We start from the raw sequence: 26710 nt of genomic DNA, 5'->3' as shown, positions 1-26710 counted from the left end.
TCATTTATAATGGCAGCACAGGCAGAGACAGCAAGTAATTGGGTGAAGTGCAGAAGAGATTTATAAGTCTGGTACCAGGATGAGAATCTTCACTTATGAAGATAGATTGGAGACATTAAGACTATTCTCCTTGGACAGAAGAAAGCTAATAATGCTCTGACAGCAGTTTAAATTTATGAAGGAGCTGAATACAGTCAATAGGGAGAAACTTTTCCTGCTGATAAAAGAATCATAAATGAGAGAGAAAAGAAGCAAATATAATGTGAGAAAAAGAATATTTTTGCTCAATGATTGGGCGTGGAATGTGTCTGGAAGCCTGGTGGAGACAGTTTTGACTGAGGCATTCAAGAGTACGTTAGATGCTTATTTAATTAGAAAGAATGTGGGATGTGGGGAAAGGCACCAGGTCATGATGCTCATTTGGAAAGTCCGTGCAGACATGATAAGTTGAATGGCCACTTTCTATGCTGTAACACCTCTGTAATTCTGGGATAGGTGTTGCCTCGCCTGCTAAGTATTTACAATTTCCTATTTTTAGTTAAAAGCTTAAAAGATCTCTTTTTGATGTACTGCAGTTGCAGGTAAGTGTGACGCTATAGCAGACTCTTATGTTTAAGTCTCACGAATCAAACCAGAAGTTAAAGAGACAGCAAGAGGCACACATTGTGTAACTGTAAAGACAGGTGTGCTTAAGCGCATAAAGTGGGATTAGATATTTCCGACAAAAGTGCTTGCAGCTCTTTATTTCATTGTTTAGTTATCAGAATAGAGGATGTACCTTTCCACAATGTTACGCATTGCCTGTGCACTGTATTTAGTTTTTTACTTGCATATACATATAACATGTTTGGACGTGCGTCAGGGAGGAAAAAAAGTACCTATGTATCAAAAAAGATATATTTACATCAAAAGCAGATGTGCACCAGGTACTTGTCTGTCTGCTTTCCTGTTCTTTCCTAGTTCATTAAACAAGAGGTGGGGTGAAGGTGCTGTTGATGGAAAAGGAAGACATAGAAAGCAAAAAATATAATAATTAAAACAAATATAATGGCAAAGACAGGAAACTGTGTTATGAGCAAAGACATAAAAATATTTCTGGGGTCACCTTATCCTCCTTTAATACAGGGGTCTGAGAGTTTTCACTTCAATGCATTTGGGAATCCCAAAAGCCTCAGGTGTATTTTAAAACCGGACTTGAGCTTGGTCATTCTAGAACTTCCACTTTGTTTCCTTCCAGTTACTATCTAACTTTGCTTTGATCTGTGCCTGTGCACAGAGACTTTTAAAAAAAAAACTTCAGCTTGTCCCCTACAATGAAATCCAATGAGTGAAACTTAACGCTTTTGCACTTTGAAGCAGATGGCCTGCTTGTATTTCTGTTGGGTATTAACAGTTGAATTGGTAAAGTAATACAAAACACCCTTTGTTTGTTGTATAAGGAAGAAAAATGCAACCCAGAGAAAATCTGTAACACCTACCTCTCCAATTGTCCCCTGGGCCTGGACAGTACTATCTGAATGATATTGCTATCATTATATGATACAGAATTTAAATAAACTATTGTTTTTATTTGTCTATATTTTCCACTAAAGAAAGAAAGAGAGGGAAATGAAACCTTTCAGCTTTATCCACAGCGTATTGAACTGAAATGAATCCAGGTTTTTGGTCAGAACTATTCAATTGTAGTGGATTTAGGTCATGAATTTAACATTAAATATTAGTCAAGTTTTTAACCATGTAAGAAAATTGAGAAAAATCAAGTGAGCTAGTAGCTTTGCAGAGAAATTAATACAGTCAACTTAAAAAGAAAAGTGATTTATTTCCCCATGAGGTTCCTTTATTCTATTTTATATGAAGTCATGATGGAGGATTACACCTGAAATGTTGATCTGTGCTTTCTATTCACACAAGCATACTGACCTGCCAAGTTTTACCAGAAATATTTTCACATTATTATTCTTGCTGACATCATTTTTTCTTCTTTAATTCCTAATTTCTTCTAATTGATAATAAAATAATTTTGTATACCAGCACCACTTTCACAAAGTGATGAACAAAATGCTCCATTGTTTTTCTTCATCATACTAAAGGGCGGCACGGTGGCACAGTAGTTAGCACTACTGCCTCACAGCGCCAGAGACCTGGGTTCAATTCCTGACTCAGGAAACTGACTGTGTGGAGTTTGCACATTCTCCCTGTGTCTGCGTGGGTTTCCTCCGGGTGCTCCGGTTTCCTCCCACAGTCCAAAGATGTGCGGGTCAGGTGAATTGGCCATGCTAAATTGCCCGTAGTGTTAGGTAAGGGGTATGGGTGGGTTGCGGGTCGGTGTGGAGTTGTTGGGCTGAAGGGCCTGTTTCCACACTGTAAGTAATCTAATCTAAATATTCTGTCAACAACATTCTTGTTTGCTCTCTTCTGTTTCCATTTAGTTTAGTTATAGATGATAAATTATCGTTATTTCTCCATGATACTCTCTCTTCTTTGCTGTGGATATATTTTTCATTCTTCATTTTTCTCCCCTCTATGTTATTATGTTTTTTTCTTGTAATATCCCTTTATTTTCTCTTCAAACTTTAATTTATTTCTATCTTCTAAATTATGTTGCTATAAATTCTGTCATTCTTCATGAACATGATGTTTCTGTCATTTCTTAATTTTTTGATATCTTTCTGTTTGTTTCAATTCTTCATTTTCAACTGCAGCAACAATCAAGAAACTCAATACCATCAAGACAAAGTAGCCCATTCACCCTCTTAGCTATTGGTTCATAATGCCAATGGCGCATTGCATCTACAAAATACACACAGTAACTTGCCTAGGTTCCTTCAGCGGCATTTTACAAACTCATGATCTCTAACGACTAGAAAAACAAGACAACTTATACATGGGGATAACACCACCTGCAAGTTCTCTTCCTAGTCAATCATGATCTTGGGGTGGAACCAAATTATCGTTCTCTCACTTTTGCCAGTGAGAGAAACTCCCTGTCAGCACTGCGATGTGACTACACCAGACAGACTGCAGTAGTGGACGAAGGTGATTCACCATCACCACCTTCTCAAAGTTAATTAGGAATGGACAATAAACGTTGGTCTTTCCAGTGATGCTCACTTCCCAAATATGAATTAAAACAATGTTATAGGACAAAAGATATACACAATTTTTCACAGCTTTAATCTGAGCTGCAGCTAAAGATAGCTTGCAGTATAACTTTGGTCCCAACTACAATTGCACTTTGCAGCTTCCAGCCTCTGAAGTGGAGGTATTAAGTTTCCACTTGTTTCTGCCAATTATTATCAATGAATTCTAGACAGAATCAGCCAAGCCAGTTCAAAATATTGGTGAATTGTAAAGGTATGTGAATTGCACCCAAAATACATATTTTTGTGGGACTTTGCACTGACTCAAGATTCAATTTGCCTTTTCAGACCCATCTACATAACTGGCCTCACTCCACCAAATTAGAATTACAAGATATTAGTGGTTACAGGGAGTTGTTCTAATAACACTTATTTTCTTACATGCACAGGCACTAATAGTGATGTTTTAAAAGTATATTCATATCAAGAAAATTTAATTTACTAAGAAACACCAATTAAAGTATTAAATGGCTCAGTGCAGTTTTGTAAAGCAATTTTTCCGTAATTTTAAATCAGATTACTCACAGATGGTGAAAGGAAAGTCTTATTAAATATTTATTTAGGATCATAAACCAATTTTAAAGTGTACAACTCCAATTGCACCAGACAATCATTCTTAAATACCTTAAGGAACTCTTTAATTGAAAAGATAAAAGAAAACAATGGTACTCTGTTGCATTCTGACATTAAATTGGCTCATAGAAGATTTTACATTTATGATTATGTTAATATATTTTAGCAGAACCTAAAATGCAACCTGATCCTTGGAGCAAAAGCAACATAAGTTTAGCAGATGATAGCTAGACTCAATGGATTAGATTAGGAATAGAGACTGTGCAAAAGAGGGTTGTATTCCCTAGAACTGAGAAGGTTAATGGGTGATTTGAAGTTTTCAAGATATTATGGAGAATACGCAATGGAAAAACAATTCATGTTGCTTGGGCAATTGGACTTGGGGGACATAGTTTAAAAACAGCAACCAAGCCTTTCTGGAGCAAAACTAAGAAACATTTCTGTAAACACTGTGGCTTGAAACTTTCTTTCACACATGACAATGGATGCCACAACAGCTATTAATTTTAAATCTGAAATTGATAGATTTTTTTGCATTTTGACCAAAGGTATAGAGGAATATGAGGCAAAGGAATTAGAGCTCAGATGAAACTTTATCTTATTGAAAGACTGAACAACCTTGATGGTCTAAATTAGGTACTCCTACTTCTACGTTCTAATCTTCATAACGAGCACAACTTCAAACATCGGGTGCAATGTCTACCTTGCAGTCAAAACCATACTCTAAAATAGCACAATCGGAAACTAAGATGCTCCTGCAGTCCCCAGTGCTTTTATGTCCTTAAACTCTGATGATTTCACTCTCCCGAGGTTAGTTGGTCATGTTGACTGATGGAAACATCTAGCCACTGTGGGCACCGAACCACGTGACCCCTCCAATATTCTCCTTTCAGAAATTTTAGAAACTTGAAATCGTTCAGCAGAAGCCTGACGAAGCTCCTTACATTCTTTTAGCAAAGATACTTAACATTTTGCAGCAAATTATATTTCAGAAACATATGATTTGTGGGCTTATGCCAACGCCCTCCGTTTTACCATTCTCTACTTTTGCCAGCTGCCAATAGCCACTAACCACACTACTCGCTCCTGGCTGCTACTCGCAACAAGAACGAGAGTTGGACACACACACACACACACACAAAATTTGAACAATAACTGAGGCTCGAAATAATCTTTTCCGCAGGTAGACTTTTACCAGCTACTTTCTATACAGTGGGAACACAATTTATCCTGACCCGCATGAAAGGGGGAGGGAAGGGGAACGCGCGCTGATGGAGAGTGCAAAACCTGTAACTAGGTCTAAACGATAAGGGAAAATAGGGAAAAGAATCAGATAGCTACCGGGACTTTAGAGCTATGAAATAAATCAGCAAAGCGCCTTGTGTCTACTTGTGATAAAAAGGCTCGTCGCGGAATATAAATGTGTGTGTGGTTTTGGTCACTTTTGGAAATCCATTGTAGTGTATAATTAAACAGGCGCCAACACCACTTATATTGCGAATCGCTGCTTTGAGTTTCATTGTTTCAAATCTTCCGCAAAATTGTTATTGCGCTTTGGGAACGAATTGAAGTTCCGAGTCGATATGATTTCATTTTCCTCGTGAGGAGGTTTCCTCAAAGCAGAAGAAGCTTTGATATTCCCCAGTGCAGATTGCCTTTCTGATCATTTCGGACGTTCTTGAACACCCAGAATGGAGTTATTCTAGCAAATTGCACAAAGCCTTACATGAGTCCTGAAGAGGGAAAATGGACAATTTTCTTGTCGTCAACTTCTTTTAATTGTCACTTTGGTCCTATCTTTATGTTTTGGCGCCTTACATCATGTAATACACCAATTGAATTGCACGCTTGAAGTGCATTCACTCGGAGAGGTTAATGTTTAACTTGTGTGGATTTTTCTGTTTTCCAGCACCACGGTTGTGAATCTGTGCACTTCACAAAGAAATCTCCAGCGTTGTGTCTTAAACTTTTTTGAATCTACCTAAGAAAAGGCAGTAACAATTGAAACAGCTAATTTCGAACATTGCCATAAAATGTGAGGTTGATACATCCCGATCAGTGCACACTCGTTGACAAGGGCATGTGATCAGTGATTTCAGAGATTGTAAGCGATCTGAACGATAAGATGAAAACTTTTGTTTTTCTCTTTCTTTGGCTGAATAAACGTGGAGAAATTCAGCATTTGGGAGGTAACTTTGAATTAAATATTGGTTAACCAACCTATCAAGTAAATCTTTGTGTGCTGAAAGCTCCTCCCACAGCGAGCGGTCGTCCAATTTCAGCGCTCGGCGCCAGCCAATAAGGGATTTGTGTGTTTACCCTGAACTACAATAGGTAGATGCGGTGGCAGCGAGAGCAGTCTAAAGTTTGCAGAGATCTGCATCCACACACGTGTGTTGCTTCAAGTGACATCCGCACAGAGTCATCAAGCGCTCCCTTTCATCTCACAGGAGAATGCTCTTGTCCTGTTTAGTGCTGGCCCTCACTGCCTTTGGCTGTGTACCTTCCAGCCAAGCGCCAACGAGTCCTTCCTGCCCAGCTCGGTGTCACTGTGAAGAGGATGGCATTCTGCTGTGGGTCGATTGCTCAGAGCTCGGGTTTACAGCAGTGCCGGAAGACTTGAGCCCGTTGACGTCCTACCTGTAAGTGCCTGTAATCTTTCAGATAAACGTGCTAATGGTGCAAAATATGAATTAACCAAGTTAAAGGTGCATCACCCCACTCTCACCTACTCGGAAAGGAGAATGTAATAGAACCAAGGGCTTTCGGTGAGATATCAGTAGTTGGGCGAAGACGCTGTGATTTTAGTTACACGCTGACCCCTCAGCCCCCACCATCGATGCTTGGAACAAGCTGCAAAGCCCGGGGCAGGGCGACTGCGTTGTTTCGTTCATGTGGCAAAAAAATGAAGTGATGAACACTAATGATAGCTGTAGATGCACTGTCACAAACGGTGAGGAGGGCAGATTCCAACGTGGCTTTCAGAAAGGCTGGGCATAGACACGTGTAAAAGAGGTGTGTGGGGGAGGGGGTGGGGGTGTGGTGGAAGGACTCTTTACAAAGTGGTGGCACCGACACAATAGACCGAGTGGCCTCCGTGTGGTTCTAAGATATTCCCGGTGTCCCAGATGGTACATTGGAAATAGTACACGTTTAAGTCAGTGTTCTAAGTCTGTTTCTTATTGCAGTGAGTGCAAAGCCTTTGTAATTCTGATATTAGCTGATGAAGAAGTTTGATATTCTTGCTACAGAGTCCACGGCAATTGTTGGTGTGTATGTATACCTTGGACTGCATTGGGGATGAGTATTGTATACTTAAACTTCACAATTGAGACTGTTTATCTGAAGAAAGCTATTGATGACTTGGTCAATAATAGAGACGCAGTAAGATACGTTAAAAAGATATCATCAATGATGATAAGCGAGAACCGAGTAGACAGAAAGTTACTGTTTGAACACAAACTGGTGGCTCGGAGAACGCACTCTCTCGAATGGAAGGAGGATTGGTTTAACCCTTACTGAGCTGCGATTATATGAGAGAGCTACTAACAGTGGAACAGAATAACATCGGAGTTCAATTACTGTCACCGTGTAGTAACACTGGACCTTGTTTTACCTTCACGAAGGCAAATAAGTGTCTGATGTCAAAAATAGTTTCTATAAGAAAGTAATTACTCGCTTCCGTCGGTCGGTTAAAAGGGACAGGAGAATAATTTCCGCCTTGTGCTTAGAATTTTAAATAGCTGTAACTTTATATGAAAGACAAACAGGCTGCAACAACATACTGACATGCTCAGAAATGGACGGGCACATCAAAAAGTTTTTATAAATTGCCTTTAATGCTGCACCTGCCAGGAATATTAATCCGGCTCTTTGCATTACTTACAAGTAGTGTTCTAAATCCCCCTAAAAAAAACAGACTGAGAACCACAATGTTATATCAGAGTGATCCTTGCACTGTATTGTATGGCACCCGGGCCAGTGCAATTGTTTCCGTTAATATGTAAATCTTTTAAATGATTGGTTTTTTTTGTACAATGAACGTTTTCGCAAACTTAGCCCGCGACGTTTACAAGTGCAGTGCCCAGCGTTCGCAACGTGCTGAGCAAATGTGCAGCTGCTCGCATTCGAAGAGTTATTTCCACTCAAGTCTGTTGTTCGGCCAGGAACACACCGAGTCAGGTGCTCGAACTGAGCCAGAGCCTTGCGTCCGAACAGAGACGGCTGAATGAACATTGCGGGAAGGGGTGGTGCAGGCGTTAGAAAGTTACAGCGGGCAAATCCCTCCTTCCAGGTCATGATCAGGGCGCCGTTCCCCTGACTGTGCTGGCTGACTTGAAAAGGTCGATCATAGACTTAAAACGGGCAGGACGAATTAAAGCGAATAAACGGCAAAATCGTTTGGTGGATTTTGTATTTTGATTTAATATTCTGAAATGCAAACTCATTTCTGGACCTGTATATTACCGCATTGTAAACGGAAAATATAAATGGAAACCCTACGGTAAAAACTGAGCATTAAGTTCTCAAGTATAGTAATCATACAGATGTTATTTCTGAAAAGTTTCGAGGAACCATAAAATATGGTTTATATTCTCTGTAAATATGCCGACAATGACTTACGGTTCTGTAAAATTCTCATTTTTTTTTTACACGGCGGTTTTGGCGTGTTCACACTGATTCGTGTACTGAATAAACATTTACAGTCTCGTTTTTTTGCACCAAAGGAATAATTCAGCCCTGAGCCATCAAAAGGCTAAACTTTTGGCTCGGATGATGAGTGTAGATGTTTGGCTGTCACTTACACTTGGGAACTTCCTTTGAAATCACTGGAAATGTACACGCATCAGGGAAATTGTCTTTGGTACCACACGCACATCAATCAGTGATGGCTTTACCTCGGGCGCTGGTGCAGTCTAGCTCACCTGTGTAGACTTTTACAAAACGGTGTCTCACATCTACAATTTGAGTTCATTTGAGTTTATTTAGAATAAAAAAGCCACAACCTCCTGTGCTTTGCAAATATTTTGATAGCCTCGATTTTCAACGTAATGCTTCAAATGTAAACCATTTACGGAACTAATTTGTTTCAACGTGTACTTCTTCAAAACGTTAAATAGCTCACTTTGTAATAAAGTAAATACTCTCCTAAAAGTTAAAGACTTGGAGACTATTGAGCAGTACTGTTGAAAAGGTGTTTTCAGGTGTCTTGTAATTAGATATTTTAGTTTCTAAGAACTGTATTAATAAGCCACACAGCTTGAGTAGATATAATAGGTCCTGTTGTATATATGATTACAGGTATGCCTCAACTCATTAAAACTGTTCCTTTGAAGTAAGCATTAGCCTGCTTTCATTAACATACATGTAATACATGCACAAAAATAGTCAAATAAGACATATCAGCCAATAACATATACAGGACAAATTTCATAAATATGTTTTTGACAACTAGAAAATGTTTTCTCCAGGAATATCTCCAGACAGGATGTTATACAATATGTACTACATACAACTGGTTTGATGCAAAGTACTCTGGTGCAAATTGTGTTGTGCATTCGCAAGACCAGATTGTCTGGATCTGATTTGCTAAAGGGGAAATGCAGCCTCCCATTGCTCCATTTCACACCTACTACAATGAGAATACAGCCAATTAAAAACAATAATTAAACATTATTGAATTGTTATGAATTTTTTTTGATCAGGTTGTCAATATAATCTTTCCTCTTCTAGAAATAAAAATGAGTTGGACATCAATTGCTTTCCAGAGGTCCCTTCTCATCTATCAGACTATAAGTTGCAAAGAAAATGTCACAACTGCTCGCATAAGTTGTCAGCAAATATCACTCTCAATAGATGACAATGCCAATAGTTGCACTGAATATAATCACACAGAAGATATTTGGCATGCACCAAATATGTCTGCTGAACTTGTCTAAGAATTTATGCTGCAATTTTCTTTGCAATGTAGCCCTCTTTCATGATTCAAAACTTTATGCATTGCTTAAAATGTTAATCTCATTTTCATTCCTTGTATTATACTTGGTATGTAGTAGATAATTCCATATGGTAAAATATATTGAGATTATGAATCACGATTGATAAATGTTTGGATTAGCTGTAAATTTAATATAAGAATATGGTTTGGCTCAGCATCAGAACCTTCTTTCATTCTTGTGAATGCAACTGAAAACAGGCTTGGAAAAATGCACGCTAAACAAAAAGTAACATCATTTCTGTAATGAGCTCAAAGGCGTGCCTTTCTTTAGGTGCGAGCAATCTATTATCAAGTTTAGCACTTCAACATGTGCTTACCATATACTGATGTGTTAATAACCTATAATAAATGTGCACCATATCATTCACAATCTAAGCCTTCACCTACGCTGCCAAGTTTGCACTGGAATAAAGCAGGCACAGAGAATGTTCTCAGAAAAAAAACTTGGCAATGTAAACTTTACAGGCTCTTATTGTATATGAATTCTCTTCTCTTTAGCTGTGAACTCAATCTACCTCATGTATCCTAAGGCAGTAAGGGAGATTGGTGTGCTTGTTTGATGTCCCCACATAAGCATCCTTGTATTGCAGCTGTTTAACTTGATTTAAAGGGTTCAAGGTCCATGTAGTGTAATTTCTTGAGAATAGTGTAAGAGCAGGTTGCTGCATTACGTTGAAGCAGCATCGTGGTCAGCTTTGATACTGAATACTGCCATTGCCAAGGTGTGAAAATTGAAGAGAGAGTCATTTCTAGGCTACCGTGTGCCTCTTTAAGTAGCCCATTGAATGTGCACATCAATTAATAGGTTGCCCACCTACTTATTTGTGAATAGCTGACAATGACAGAAGATGAAGTTCCTCGCAGTGAAAAACAGAAATAAACACAGATGTTTCCACACATTAACCAGCTCCATCAGCCAAGTCTTGTTTTAAAATCCACTCTGACCAATTTTTCATTTAATTCAACCCAAAGTTAAATGCTTTAGTTCTTTGCTGAATCATAAATTGATTCAATACTTGCTGAATGGTTTAACAGAATTAGTGTTTAATGCACTAGGTGGCAGTCTGTTCCTTATTCCAATTATTCAACATGTAAAGAGCTTTTTTGTAATAATAATTGGCTTATTCTAATTACATTATCTGATTCTCCTGTTTACTTTTGCACAAGATATATCTTTATGTCCAATGTATAGATTTTTTGCATTATTTAATGGTTTGCTGTTGAAATATAATAAAGAATGTGTCCTGTGATTCTTTTTAAAGCAGTTATAATATTTTATCATCCATAGCAATTCTTAACTCAGTGTTTGAACCTCATGCCGTTCTTTCAGACTTCCATATTTTGATAAAGTAGAATAGACAGTGTGTTTAATGTGTAGTCCTCCACAGATAATTTTATATTATCAACATTACTTCCTTCAAATTACTGTTCCTTGAGTTTCAGTTATACATCAATATTTTTCTTGTCTTGTATAATTTGGGAATATATTATGTTGTGGTGGCGAGTTTCATATTTTCACAATTACCAAACCTTACATAGATTTATCAACACCTACCATATTAAATGATAGATTCTGAATTAAACATGCATATTTACTCTTCCCAAGTCATTGTATATTTTTAAATTTGATTATCATTTGTCTGAAATCCCCATTTTCCAAAAGTTTACTTGGATATTTTGGTTTTATTAATATTATCTGGAATCGCCATCTGTACAGTATTGAGAACTGCATTATATCAATAGATGAATTCATGTACTTATTGTCATGTTTTCCATTTGAGGATTGCAGTTGAATTGAATTGAATTTCTTGTCACTTGTATCAAGGCACAGTGAAGAGTTTTGTCTTGCGAGCAATACAGGCAGATCACATAGTTAAGTAGCATAGATAAGTAAATAATAATAAGTAAACAGCGGCAAAAACAAAAACACAGGTACAGGCAAATGTTAAGAGTTTGTGAGTCCATTCAGTATTCTAACAACAGTTGGGTAGAAACTGTTTCGAAATTGGTTGATGCGTGTTCAAGCTTCTATACCTTCTCCCCGATGGTAGAGATTGTAGAAGAAACACTGCCAGAGTGGGATGGATCTTTGAGAATGCTGGCGGCCTTTCCTTGACAGTGGGCCTGGTAGATGGATTCTGTAGGTGGGAGATTGGCCGGGTCACATTCACCACTCTCTGTAACTGTCTCCGATCTTGAATGGTACAGTTGCAATACCAGGTAGTGATACATCCAGACAGAATGCTCTCAATGGTGCATCTATAAAAGTTGGCAAGGGTATTTGCCATCATACCAAATTTCCTCAGCAGCCTGAGGAAGAAGAGATGTTGTTGGGCCTTTGTAACTAGTGCATTGACATGAAGAGTCCAAGAAATCATGTTGTGGATGACCATTCCCAGGAGCTTGATACACTCCACTCGTTCCACCTCTGTGCTGATAATGTATAGGGGGGCATGAGTAACATTCCACCAAAAGTCAATAATGAGTTCTTTGGTTTTGCCGGCATTGAAAGCTAGGTTGTTCTCAGTGCACCATTTTGCCAGGTCTTCCACCTCACGTCTGTAATCTGTTTTGTCACCATCTGAGATTCAACCGACTATAGTGGTGTCATCAGTGAATGTGGAAATAGCATTGGTTGGTATTTGGTGATGCAGTCATTGGTATACAGTGAGTATAGAAGGGGGATGTGTATGCACTCCTGGGGGGCTCCAGTGTTGAATGTTAGTGAAGATGAAATATTGTCCCCAATCTTCATTGATTGTGGCCTGTGGGTCAGGAAACTAAGGATCCAGTTGCAGAGAATGTGGCTCAGTCCGAAATCACTAAGTTTTGTAATTAGTCTCCAGGGAATAATAGTGTTGAAGGCTGAACTGGAGTCAATGAGTAGGATTCTTATGTAGCTGTTCTTGGTATCAAGATATTCTGGAGAGGAGTGAAGGGCAAGTGATACAGCATCTGATGTGGATCTGTTGGTCCGATAGGCAAATTGGAGTGGGTCAAGAATAGTGGAGAGGCTGGAGTTGATTAATGCCATGACCAACTTTTCAAAGGACGTCATGACCACTGAAGTTAGGGTCACTGGGCGGTAGTCATTGAGACATGCTGCATGAGCGTTCTTAGGCACAGGGATGATGTTGGCCCTCTTGAAACAGTCAGGGTCAGTTGCTGCAGGAAGAGGTTGAAGATGTTCGAGAAGACCTCTGCCAAGTGATCACTGCATGCCTTGAGTGCACGGCCTGGTACTCCGTCTGGTCCATCACTTGGATTCACACAAAGGAAAATTGATCTGACTTCTGATGTAGTGACTGTTGGGATAGGTTCATCAGGACTTGTCAGAATAGGTGTTACCTCTCTGCCGAAATTCTGCTCAAAGCGAGCATAAAAGGCGTTGGGACGATCTGAGAGAGATGTGTCATTGTCTGTTATCTTGCACTGTCTCTTTTTGGAACCTGTGATGTCATTCAGTCCTTGCCATGGTCACCAGGTGTCTATCTGGGTCTCTAGTTTGGATTGGTATTAGTCTTTGTCTGTCTTAATGGCTCTGCAAAGGTCATACTTGGATTCCTTATATTTGAGTGGGTCTCCTGATCTGAAGGCCTCGTGTCTGGTTTATAGCAAGTTTTGTACGTTTTTGTAAGTTTTTTTTCTAACTGGAGGGATCATCCTGATCTAAATATTTCTAGCAGCACCCTTCTGTGAGTTTAAAACAAAAGTAGGCCATTTACTATTGCATAGATAGGTGGTTAAAAGTGAAATATCTGACTCATTTGTCTTTCTTAGATGATGAGTAGTTGCACATGGGGAAATAAAAATTAAGTTATATTAAATACTTGTCCCAGATTCTTTCATGACAGCCCTGTGATATCTGAGATTTTAGCTGAAGTGATGATCTTTTAAAGGCAAACTATTTTCAGTAAACTGCTAAGTGTGTTAAATTCAGATTTCTAAAAGATTGGTTCTCAGGTAAAATTGAAGTTGGATCAGGTGAACTTCATCGATGAACTCTTTGCAAGCAGGATCTTACTGAATTTAAAAGAAATCAGTAAGCAAGTTTTGAGAAGATTTGTAGATCAGGCTACGGTTCTGAATGTAAATTTGCTCACTGAGCTGGAAGGTTTGTTTTTAGATGTTTCATCACCATGCTAGGTAACATCATCTGGGAGCCTCTGGTGAAGCGCTGGTGTTATGACCCACTTTGTATTTGTGTGTTTAGGTTTCTAAACCTGAATACAAAAATAATAAGCAGGTCGTAACATCAGCACTTCACTGGAGGCTGATGTTATGACCTCACTGATGATGGTACCTCGTATGGTGATGAAATGTCTGAAAATGAACCTTCCAGCTCAGTGAGCAAACTTACATCAAGCAACAAGTAAGTATGTCGATCTATTTATGCAACCTCTTGCATTTCAAGTTCCTTTTCCAAATAATGTGAAAAGTGAGGTCAATTATATATCTTGTGTTGTGGTGTTCACAAGTTAAGTGTTGGAAATAACCCAAATATATGTATTGGAATGCCTTTTCATTTTAAAATTATGCTTTCAGGGCTGCCTTTCAGGAAAAGACATCAAATCAATGTCAGCCTGAATGTTTCCTTTTGCTTCTGTTGAAGACAAGGAAGTCTTTCAAACTACAAAGAAGTCATGCAATCTTTGACTGTATTTTTGCATCCTTTTATGGTCAGTTTTTACAATGTAAAATTAGTTTATTATTTTGAATATATAGGGGCATGTCAATAAAATTTACAATGCACCAGTTTTGGAGTCATTCAGGATAAAATTGTACAAATCAATTATTTGGTTTATCTTAGAACCTTTAGAATATATTAAAAGATTACTTTTTTAAAAATAAGTCATTCTCCAAGCCTTGGGGGAACATATGCAGAAAAAAAAGATTGTAATGCAAAACTGTTATATAAGGTTGTTTCTTGAATGGATTTACAACTCATAAGGGTATTATAAGAAATATGCAGTGGATCTTATGAAGTGGATGAAAATACAATGAGAAACAATTTTGCAGCTCAGTGTATTCATTCTTTTCTTCCCTGTGGTCCAATTTATAGTAACTCTGGAAAAGCCAGATTGCAGAGTGAAACTTACATAATGAAGCCCTACATTTTGTTTTTGTAATTTATTCAGCATAGTAATAAATCACTGAATACATTCACATGAAACTACATTTATGTCAAAGAATTATACAAAAGGCAAAGAAATCATATACATGACAAATTTGAAAGATCTTACTAAAACAGCAAAATAAAAAGGATTTTTCACAACAATAACATTTACAGACAATCAATCCCAGTAAAGTGTCACTTGTCTTTGCACTTTAAGATTTCATATTCAAATGACGAGGTCACAGCATTTCCTTTTGGTGATCTCCTACACATTCACTAACACTATTTTTCCCATGTTACACATGAAGAAATAAACTCAACTACATAATAAACTTATAAACTTAAACTACATTTAAGCTGCTAAAATAGCTTAAGACTTATTTTCTGTCGGACACGATTTGGAGGCGCTGGTGTTGGACTAGGGTGGACGAAAACAAAAATCACACAACATCAGGTTATAGTCCAACAGGTTTATTTGGAAGCACTGGCTTTCAAAGTACCTGATGAAGAAGTAGCACTTCGAAAGCTAGTGCTTCCAAATAAACCTATTGGACAATAACCTAGTGTTGAATGATTTTTAACTTTTTTTTCGTTGGAAGCTGCCGAAAACTGAACTGCCTTTCTGCTGGATTGTACCTTTTCTTTTGAACTCAACTTGTTTGTAGTCTTGGGCATTATCTCCCTTACTCTGAATCATAAAAATATTAAGTCAACAGTGAGTAGCTATTAACTCACTAGGTAGCTTATTGAAATACTTAGCCTAAATCACATCATTTCTTGGAATGACTGTTTTTAGCTCAAAATTCCAAATACTTTTATGGCCTTATCTTAAACAACAAATAGACCTTTGCAGTATTGAAACCCAAACAAGCCATTTACCACTACTTTAGAATTCAAGTTCCCAAATAGTAATATTATAAACCTACAACTTACCTTGCTCCAAAAACAGCAGTGTGATGTTAATGATCTTGTCCTTCCATGTAATAAGAGGTAAGCTGTAAAATATTGGCAAAGATTTGTAGCTGTTAACAGGCCTCAATGGAGTGTTACTGGTTCACATATACAGGATATTCATACAATATATTAAATATGAAGTTAAGGCTAGCTCAATACTATGTGCTTCAAGCATTTCAGGATGAACAATCAAAGGCCACACTTGCATTCTCTACATGAGTTATCACTTTTATGTTGACATTTTCATCATCAGATAGCATATTTCCAATGTAGCTGAAGTCATGACCACATTTAACTCAGCTACAGATTTATGGAATTGTTGTGGTTTAAAAGGAGGCCATTCATCCCATTGTGGCAACACTGGCTCTGCAATGAAGATTATAACTTTGTGTCATTTGCTTGCCTTTTCCTTATGCTGTTGCACATTCCATTTATTCAAGTAACTATTCAATGCCAAGTTGAATACTTTCGTTAACACTGCCTCCACCACAATTCCAGGCAGTGTGTTACAGACCCAAGCTACGCTGTTTAAAAAAAATTCTCAAATCACAGCTGCAACATTTGCAAATCACCTTAAATCTGTGTCCTCTCAGTCTTAATCTTTCTATGAATGGGAAGTTTTTCTACTTTATCCAGACCATGCATGATTCATGACCTAGTGCATAGTTGTCTAAGATTTGGTTGTAAAAAACTCAAAAATTCCTATAGAAATAATAGTAAATTGAATGGTTGTTGTTCTTGTTAAACCACAAAGAAATGTAAGGTGAGGGTGGATGCAGAGTTAAATGTAGGAGTAAAATTATTGCTGTTGGAGATGATCTGCACTGTCATGAGCTTAATCACATTGATTAGTTCTCCATCCAAGTGCACTAAACAGTGAGAAATACTTCTACTTCTATTGTAAATATGAAGTAAACACATCTCAGAAGGTTATTCTTTTCATGGTATGGTCAATATTAACTATTACCAGTTAATATCTCTGACATTGATTTTTTTTTTAGAAACAGTGATTCATTCTTTCAGATTCTAATTGTTTGATATTTTCATTAATTTGATTTTTGTCTGCAGTTTTCTTTCTCTTTCTCCCTTTCTTACTTTCTCTCTTTCTTTCTCTCTCTCTCTTTCTCTCTCTCTCTTTCTTTCTCTTTCTTTTTCTCTCTCAATTCAGTCTCTCTTTCCCTTTAGTTAATTCTCTTTCTGCATCTGATTTGACTTTAAGTCATTATTTTAACTTGTGTGCCATTCTGTTGGTAATTTCATAGGTTAAGGAGACTTTGTTCACTTGCTTACTTTGTTCACTCAGATTATTGGTACACTGCAGAAGGCTGCATACACATCTCTTATTTCCAGCAATTTTTATCAGATAATGTTGCAGGGAATAAATAAGCAAGGGAAATTCTAACTACTGGTGGCTGCTGTTCATTGCCATGCCACAATAATTTCAGCCAATATCACAATTTGTTCTGAAACTGTTCCATCATGCGATGTATTGAAGAATTTTAATTGATAGTATCTTGAATTGTTTTGAATGGAGAAAAGTAAAGATGAACACTGGGCACTGGTCTATCCAAATTATTTTATACAGCTACGTTGGATAATTTAGCAATGGATCTTTAAGTCAGAATTAGGAATTGAATGAGGAAACTATTCAACATATCAAGACTGCAAGATGTAACCACACTTGCAAAACAAATTAAATAAAAATATTTGCCTGCTGACAGCCATGGTGTATTTGTCCTCTGAAAACCAAGTAACGTACTGTCAACAGTAATGTCATGAGAAGTTAACCAAACATAAAACACACCTTCAAAACACAAAGCTATGTGAAATATCTTCTGAATGCACAAGATAACTGGTCAAACCTGCAGCATATAATTATTGACACGGTCATAAGAAAATAATATTGTTTGATTACCTCACTATATGTGCCATAAATTCTAATTATTCCCACATTGATATCATGATATAGTTCACGCATGTATTGATTTGGATCAAACCACAGTATATATTTAGATATCTGATCTTTGTAATTGTATATGTATCAACAGAAAGTAGATAACAATCTTGTTCAGGAAGCAAATTATGACTTCAATAAAGTGTAACTGGCTAGTAAAAATATTTAAATAATGGTAAACTCTTTAATATACCCTTAACTTTCTCTATTCTATTTATTAAGTGAAGTAATGGAATCTACCAATAGTGATGACTCTTTGATAAACATTAAACAACAAATTGATTTACTAAGAATCATATTAAATTACATGTGATGTTTAAAATGGATTTGGCCATAAACAATTAAACAAATCTGATTTAGACAGACAATTTTTTAAAAATGGTACAGCCATTCCTCTGGATCCATGAAATCAGTTTGTGCAAGTTTGCCTTCCTGCTCCAAAACAAAAGCAACCAATTAATCAACATCCACAGGCCAAAATCACATATTCATGAGCACTTCCACAGCAAATGAGAAAATAATTTTAAGAGGCAGGCAGTGGACTGCCATACCACCTCATTGGAGATGCACAACCACGAATGTAAATGTGGGCACACTCTCGCACACCCTCTTCCCCTAACCCATGCTTAGATACTATCAGCATCTTCCTCCCTCTGTCTTCTCTTGTTTTGTCTCGTTGAAGTTAGTTGTATGCACCTCGCTCTCACACCTGCCCTTGTACGCTTTGTGATATTGTGATGGCACCCAAGTGAAATGGTACTGCTATTATGTCTCCACGCAAGCAAGAGGCTTGGTAAAAAGGTGCAAGTATTGGATAAGTTGCAAAGTAGTATGTTGGTTAGTGCTGTAGGCAGTGACTTCAGCCTCCATGAGCCTACCATATTCTATAAATATTCTATTGAAGTCTTAACATAATGCCAGTAACATTTATTATCTTAACCCCAAAAATAATATGCAGAAAGTCATAGTCTTGAGGCCCAGGAACGTAAACCCTATTTTTATCATTAGTTATTAAGATTTGCATTCACAAATACTTCATTCGCAGGGGTTTTCAGGAATGGAACCTTTGCAGAAATGGAGGAATGTGTTATAATCTGCCACTAACAAGAACTTTTATAATGATTATCAATTAATATATTAATAGGTCAAGGCATATGAAAACCTGGTTGCAATCAAAATTAGTTACAAATTACAAAATCAGTGGGATCAATGCATTGGTAAATTAATCTCCCTTTCTGATTCACCATCATGCATAGTGCAGTAGATTCTAAACAATTCACCAGCAAATTTATCACTAGAGAATCAAAAAATACAAAAATATAATTCATGGGATTCAACATCACTATTGCTGATTCAGCTAGTTTTAGGTTTTAGAATAATGTGTTTAAGTCTGGAGTAGATCTTACATATCTATTATTTTGTTACAGGAAAGGTGAAAGCAAGAAGTTTATTTAGTATCTTTACAAAGTATGAATGTGATTTGGTGCTTCTGCTCCAAATAACCTGCTTACATAAATCTTATCCATTGCCTCTGATCAGACTAGAAATCAAAAGCAACAACAAATTTAATTTATATCATACCTTTAACATAGATCATGTCCTTTCTCTTTATTTTCATATTCAAAACAAGTTAATTTGAGACTTTCATGAACTATAATTATAAATTACTGAATCATCTTTATTACTCTTTTAGCGATCTCTGCAATGTCATAATTTCAAAAGATGTATAGTATCGTAAGCATTACTAAACACCTTAACTGGACAATATTGGATATCATTTCATACGCTTTCTACTATCATGATTATTGAGCTGTGTCCAAGCCAATAGCAACAGGGATGTTGATACATGGGTCTTTACACTGTTTTAAATGAACATAGAGGAAAATAAAGATAAAAATAGGGAACATACACATTTTTGACATTTGGGAGTTGAATATAGTGCAGCAGTGATGAAGGCCTTAATAATACAGATTTTTCTGTTTTATTAGTTTTTGATTTCTACTTTCTCCAAAGTAAATTATTGTGGAGTGAGAAATGATGATCAAATCATAGATTGGTAACAAATAATAGTAATTCCTGTTGTTTTTTCAAGGAACTTTCACAAGAAAGTCCATTTTTGTTTTTGAGAACTGGTACACTGATGTAATCTTAAAAAGAAATAATTCATGTTAAGATAATTCTGTGTTCGTAGTGGTGCTCTGCAGTGCTAGATACTGGTAGTATTTCCTCTAGGTTGAGCTAAAATTGACCATGCTCCCTTTCCGATGTCAACATATCATTTCCATTTGGTTCACTGAGTACTTCTTGCTTCAAGAGTGGTACGTGCTCTTTGCTGGAGTGAAAGAGATTGCAATAAACCAGAGCTGGTGACCGATTCTTGCCATTCATTACCTTGCATGGAATTGAAGGAACAGAATAAATCAAAGTAAGTTATTGACTACTTTTAGTGAATGTGACAGGTTCCTTTAATTAAATTCCAGTTCTTTCAGAGTAAATTTGTGATTCAGAAACCATTAGTTCTTCTACATGTATATAATGTTGAAAGTAAGGACAATCAGATTGGTTCCTTTGGAAGGGTTATTCCTTATATTCTGGGGTTTCATTATTCAATAGCATATGATTGAAGTCATAGTGGGGCTTTGTTAATCGCTTGGGATAATTCGTTAGATTTGTACACTGAACCACTTCCAGTTGTAACTAAAACCTTGCAAATGCTAGGTAAAATGTTTCATCCAAACATAGTAATTTTGTAATATGTCAAATGACAATTTACAGGATTGGGATTCAGGTTATTATAACATTGAAAAGATAAATCTTAGGAATCAAAGACTCCAAAAATTTTCAATAGGTTGCTTTCTATAAGTGCATATTTTCTTTTTTCTTTATTTAGTTCCTTGAAACGATTTTCCTATAAGTACAGAGTATGAAAATTCCCTTTTAAATGTAAATGCAGGTTATATTTTGATAAAATTAGGGAACATTATGTTGATAGGATATTTGGTCTTTAACAGATATTCAATTAGTTAAATTATATTTGGTGAAGCTGTATTTATTATCTTTCATTACTTTATGAAGACATCATAACAATTTGACAGCTGTGTTCCTTTGCTGATAATGTTGTGGCATTTTAGTCCTGCTTCCATCATTTCTATAGTGTCTGATTTCAAGACTCATAAGCAAAGTCCAAGTATATAAAGGAGAATTAAAGAGGAGGCAGTCTTTTAGCATTGCAAATATACATTCTGACAGATGATGCCTTTTTATTTAAATAATGTCAAATGGATGTCACTGATGTGAAAATAAGATAAAGATTTACTACACCTTGGAGTAGAGTTTCCACTTTAGACAGAATGTACTTGAAACTGCACTTGTTAGCTTCCCATTAAAAAATTTCTGCTAAAATTATTTTGCAATGTAACAATATAAAATATTTCATAATCAATGAAATTAGGCCATCTAACAGAATGTATTTGTTTCCTTTTGTTCTGTGTGACTGTGACAGAGGTAAACTTTACATCTCCCTCCTTCTTGGCTTGACTGAATCTTTTAACACATTGACTAAACCATCCTTCTCCCATATCTCTTCACTGTTGTCCTGTTAGGTCAGACTGTGCTCGTCTGACTCCATTCTTATCTATCTAGTCTAATCAGAAAATCATTTGCAATGATTTATTTTCCTGCTCCCATGCTGAACATTTCTGGCATGATGAAATGATCGACCTTTAGCCTGGCTCCTATATTACATATAAGTGCTGCCCCCTAGCAACATCATCTTTAGTTTTCACGTATCGTAAAGTCAGAGTCATACAGCACAGGAACAGACCCTTCGTTCCAATCAGTCCAGGCAATCATAATCCAAAACTAAACAAGCCCCACCTGCCTGCTTCTGGCCTATGTCCCTCCAAACCTTTCCTCGTGACTTGTAAATGTTATAATTGTACCACATCTACCATATCCCCAGGAAGTGCGTTCCATGCATGAACCACACTTTATGTAAAACAATTGCCCCTCATGTCTTTTTTAAATCCTCTCCTCTAACCTTTAAAATTTACCCCTTAGTCTTGAAATTCCCCTATTCTGTGGAAAAGATAACTACCAGTAACTCTGTTTATATCCCTCATTATTTTATAAGTTTCTATAAGGTCACCTCTCAACCTCCCAAGCTCGAGTGAAGAAAGTTTACAGCCTTTCCAGCCTTTCTTTATAACTCAAAACATTCCATACCCAGCAACATCCTGGCAAATCTCTTCTGAACCCTCTCCAGCTGAATTATATCCTTCCTATAACTGGATGAACAGAACTGATTATTCTCATGTTACAAAGCTGTACCTCTCCACCACCTTCTTTGCCTCCTATTATCATATTGCAACCTACGAGCCAATATTGAATGAGTAGAGCCTTTCTCAATTACATATTGGGAAGCCATTGTTTTATAGTGCTTCACTCCATTCCTCTCCCTGGCAGGGAGCTGAGATTAAACTAGCCTGCTTGCAATGCTGGTGTCACATTTGATCCTGTGATGAATTTCTATTTGTGCCTTAATTAGGACCAGTTGTTTTCATCTCCGTAATATCACAGAACTTTGCAACTGTTCCAGTTTATCTGCTGCTGAAACCTTCTTTCATGCCTTTGTTAACTTTAGACTGGATTATTCCAACATATTTCTGGCTGGTGTCCCACGTTGTATCCTCCATAAACTTGAGGTCATCCAAATCTTTATTGCCTGTGCGTAACCCACAGTAAATTCCATTTATCTCTCATCCCTGTATTCACTGACCTGCGTTGGCTCAAAGTACAACAACATTTTGATTCTAGAATTCTTACCTTTTTTTTTCAAGTACCTCCATTGCCTTGTTTCTCCCTATCTCTACTATCTCCTTTACTTTCACAAAATGCTCCAAGGTATGTCTGCTCATCCAGTTCCACTGGCTTCACTATTTCTAATTGCTCCAGCATTGATAGTCCAGCTTTCCAGGTAATATCTAGGCCCCAAGCTCTAGGATAACCCATCTAGCACACATTGCATCTTTAAGACATTCCTTAGAATCTGGCTGTTTGACCAAAACTTTAATCATCTAGCTTAATTGTTCAGTGTCATACTTTGTTTTACAATGCACTAACAAAACATCTTTCAAAGATGCCACATAAATTGGAAAGATGTTGTTAAACTTGAAAGGGTTCAGAAAAGATTTGCAAGGATGTTGCCAGGGTTAGAGGGTTTGAGTTATTGGGAGAGACTGAATAGGCTGTGACTATTTCCCCTGGAGCGTTGGAGGCTGAGGGCTGACCTTATAGCGGTTTACAAAATCGTGAGGGGCATGGATAGGGTGAATAGCCAAAGTCTTTTTTCCCAGGATAGGAGAGTCCAAAACTAGAGGGCATAGATTTAAAATGGGAGAGGAAAAATTTAAAAGGGATCTGGCAGGCAAATTTTTTAACACAGAGAATGGTGTGTGAAAAGAATGAGTTACCAGAGGAAGTGGTGGATGGGAGAAAGTGGTGTATGGGACTGGATTAATTTAGGATACCTGGTCAGAGTTGGACCAAAGAGCCTGTTTCCATACTGTACAACTCTATGACTTTTGACTGTATACATGTAAGTTGTTGTTGTTCCTATTAAAGTTATTTCTTGATATATTTAAGAGGAGTAAGCTGGAGTAGCTTCATAAATAGATTTGAGGTAGTCTGTTACCTGTAGCTAATCTGATTTAAAATCTCTGAAAATTATTTGTAAAAATATTATACTGAATTATTTCATCAATATTACTGATGACGCTGTCTGAGCTTTCAAATAAATTAGATATTTTTCTCATGGAAATACTTTAAAACATACTTTCTAGTCCTTATGCAGCTGAGAAAATGAGCAGTTTCAATGCATATTGCAATGGTATTCACCAAGGAGAGGGACATGGTGAATGTTGAGGTTAGGGATAGAACTTTAATTACTCTCAGTCAAGTCAGCATAAGGAGGGAGGAAGTGTTGTGTATTCAAAGGCATCAAGGTGGACAAGTCCCCAGGTCTGGATGGGATCTATCCCAGGAGGGAAGCGAGAGAAGAAATAATTGGGGCTTTAACAGATATCTTTGCAGCATCAGTGAAAACAGGGGAGGTCCCAGAGGACTGGAGAATTGCTAATGTTGTCCCCTTGTTTAAGAAGAGTAACAGGGATAATTCAGGTAATTACAGACTTGTGAACCTGACATCAGTGGGAGGGAAGCTACTGGAGAAGATACTAAGGGATAAGATATATTCCCATTTGGAAGAAAATTGGCTTATCAGTGATAGGCCGCATGGTTTTGTGCAGGGAAGGTCATGTTGTACAAACATAACAGAATTCTTTGAAGAGGTAACAAAGTTGATTGATGAGGGAAGGGATGTAGATGTCATATACATGGACTTTAGTGGGTTTTTGATAAGATTCCCCATGGTAGGCTGATGAAGAGGTGAAGTTGCAAGGGGTCCACGGTATTCTAGCTAGATGGAGAAATGGTTAGACAATAGGAGACAGAGTAATAGTGGAAGGGAACTTTTCAAAATGAACCCTGTGACCAGTGGTGTCCCACAGGGGTCCATGCTGGGACCACTGTTGATTGTGATATCCATAAATGATATGGGGGAAGGTGTAGGTTGCCTCATTAGCAAGTTTGCAGATGATACTAAGATTAGTGAAGTAGCAGGTCATCAAGGGGACTGTCAGAGAATACAGCAGAATATAGATAGATTAAAGAGCTTGGTAGAGAAATGGCAGATAGAGTTCAATCCGGACAAATGCAAGGTACTGCATATTGAAAGATGCATTTCCAGAGCAAACTATAGAGTAAATGGAAAGGTTCTGGGGAAGATTGATGCACAGAGAGATCTGGGTGTTCAGGTCCATTATTCACTGAAGGTATCAATGCAGGTCAGTAGAGTGGTTCAGAAAGCATATGGCATGCTTTCCTTCATTGGACATGGTATTGAGTACAAGAGTTGGCAGGTCATGTTACAGTTGTATAAGACTTTGATTTAGCCACATTTGGAATATTGCATACAATTCTGGTCACCATATTACCAAAAGGATGTGGATGTTTTGGAGAGGGTGCAGAGGGTGCTGCCTGCTATGGAGGGTGCTAGATATGAGGAGAGATTGAGTAGATTAGGATTATTTTCATTGGAAAGAAGGAGGTTGAGGTGGGACCTGATTGAGGCCTACAAAATCATGAGAGGTGTAAACAAGGTGAACAGCAAGAAACATTTTCCCAGAGTTGAGGATCAATTACTAGGGGTCACGAGTTCAAAGTGAGAGGGGAAAAGTTTAGGGAGATATACGTGGGAAGTTCTTCATGCAGAGAGTGGCGGGTGCCTGGAATGCGTTGTCAGTAGAGGTGATAGGGGTGGGAACATCATTTAAAATGTACCTAGACAGATAGATGAATGGTCAGGGAGCAAAGGGATACAGATCCTTGGAAAGTAGGCAGCAGATTTAGACAGATGATATGGATCAACACAGGCTTAGAGGACCGAAGGGCCTGTTCCTGTGCTGTAAGATTCATTGTTTTTTGTTCAAGATCCATTTGTCAAAGAAGCAGTGCCCATAGAAACTTAGGTTAATAGTTGACTCTTTGGTCACAGTTTAAAGTTGATCTGCAACAATAACTGTGAAAATCAAACACTTTCCTTAACAAGTTTTGAGAAGATTAGTAGCTTAGATTGAGGTTTTTGATGTATGATTGCTCACTGAGCTGGAAGGTTCATTTCCAGATGTTTCGTTACCCTACTAGGTAACATCTTCAGTGGGCCTCAGGCGAAGCAATGCTGAAAATCCCTGCTTTCTATTTATATGTTCGAGTTTCTTTGGGTTGGTGATGTCATTTCCTGTGGTGATGTTATTTCCTGTGGTGAAGATCGACTGGGACAACACATCCATCCTAGGACAAGCCAAACAAAGACACGCACAAGAATTTCTAGAAGCATGGCATTCCAACTGGAACTCTATCAACAAACACATCGAGTTAGACCGCATCTACCACCCCCTAAGAAAAGGAACCGGAAGTGATTTCGCCACAGGAAATAACATCACCACAGGAAATGACACCACCAACCCAAAGATATTATTAGAAAGCAGGAATTTCAGCATTGCTTCACCTGAGGCCCACTGAAGATGTTACCTAATAGGGTAGCGCAATGTCTGGAAACGAACCTTCCAGCTCAGCGAGCAAACCTACATCCAAAACTTGCCTTAACTTTAATCCATAGGTGCCACTGATGATGTAATAACATTAATCCAACCTGCTGTCCACAGCTGTCCACCAATTCCTAATTGCTTATGCACACAATTTCAGCACCTACCTCATGTATTTAGAAGGGACTATGAAGATAACTAGAGTGGAAGGTTCTTATTCTTTGGAATCTATTAATTATACCCATGTAACCATTCTTACTGCCTCACATAATGTTACCATGTATTCAGAGATACATGAACACTGTAATTTTGCACTTTGTGAATGTAGAACTGTCCTGTAGCCATCAATACTATGTCATGCAATTAAATCACCAAAGTTTTAATAGGAAACCTTCAATCAATTTGGAAATACTGTCCTCAGTAAAAGTTAGAAATTCATGCAGTTATCTTTTTTTTCTATACTCAGTCATGAGATGAGAGGCTGGTACAATTGCAACATTTAAAAGGCATTTGGATGGGTTTGGAGGAGTATGGACCAGATGCTGGCAGGTGGGACTAAATTGGGTTGGGATATCTGGTCGGCATGGATGGATTGGCCCAAAGGGTCAGTTTCTGTGCTGTACATCTCTATGACTCTATGAGGATATCACTGTCTCGGCAGCATTTATCCCCCATTCTGAATTGCCTAGAGGGCAGTTAAGAGTCAAGTACATTGGTTTGAGTCTGGAGTCACATGCAGTCAGACCAGATGCAGGTGGCAGTTGCCTTCCCTAAAAGACATTAGTGAACCAGATGGGTTTTTCCAACAAATAG

General features: G+C 37.7%; 1 protein-coding gene across 1 annotated transcript in view; it reads left to right on the top strand.

Moving 5' to 3' along the window:
- The first annotated feature begins 6052 nt into the window (after positions 1-6052).
- Positions 6053-26710, top strand: part of LOC132828202 (leucine-rich repeat-containing G-protein coupled receptor 6) — a 264676-nt gene continuing 244018 nt past the window's right edge. The window contains exon 1 of the mRNA XM_060845144.1: positions 6053-6355. Coding sequence (XP_060701127.1) covers positions 6168-6355 — 188 coding nt within the window. The 5' untranslated portion in view covers positions 6053-6167. The remainder of the gene's footprint in view (positions 6356-26710) is intronic.

Source organism: Hemiscyllium ocellatum, chromosome 26 (assembly GCF_020745735.1).
Source record: "Hemiscyllium ocellatum isolate sHemOce1 chromosome 26, sHemOce1.pat.X.cur, whole genome shotgun sequence".
Classification (NCBI taxonomy): domain Eukaryota; kingdom Metazoa; phylum Chordata; class Chondrichthyes; order Orectolobiformes; family Hemiscylliidae; genus Hemiscyllium; species Hemiscyllium ocellatum.
This window is presented reverse-complemented; position numbering and strand designations above follow the sequence as displayed.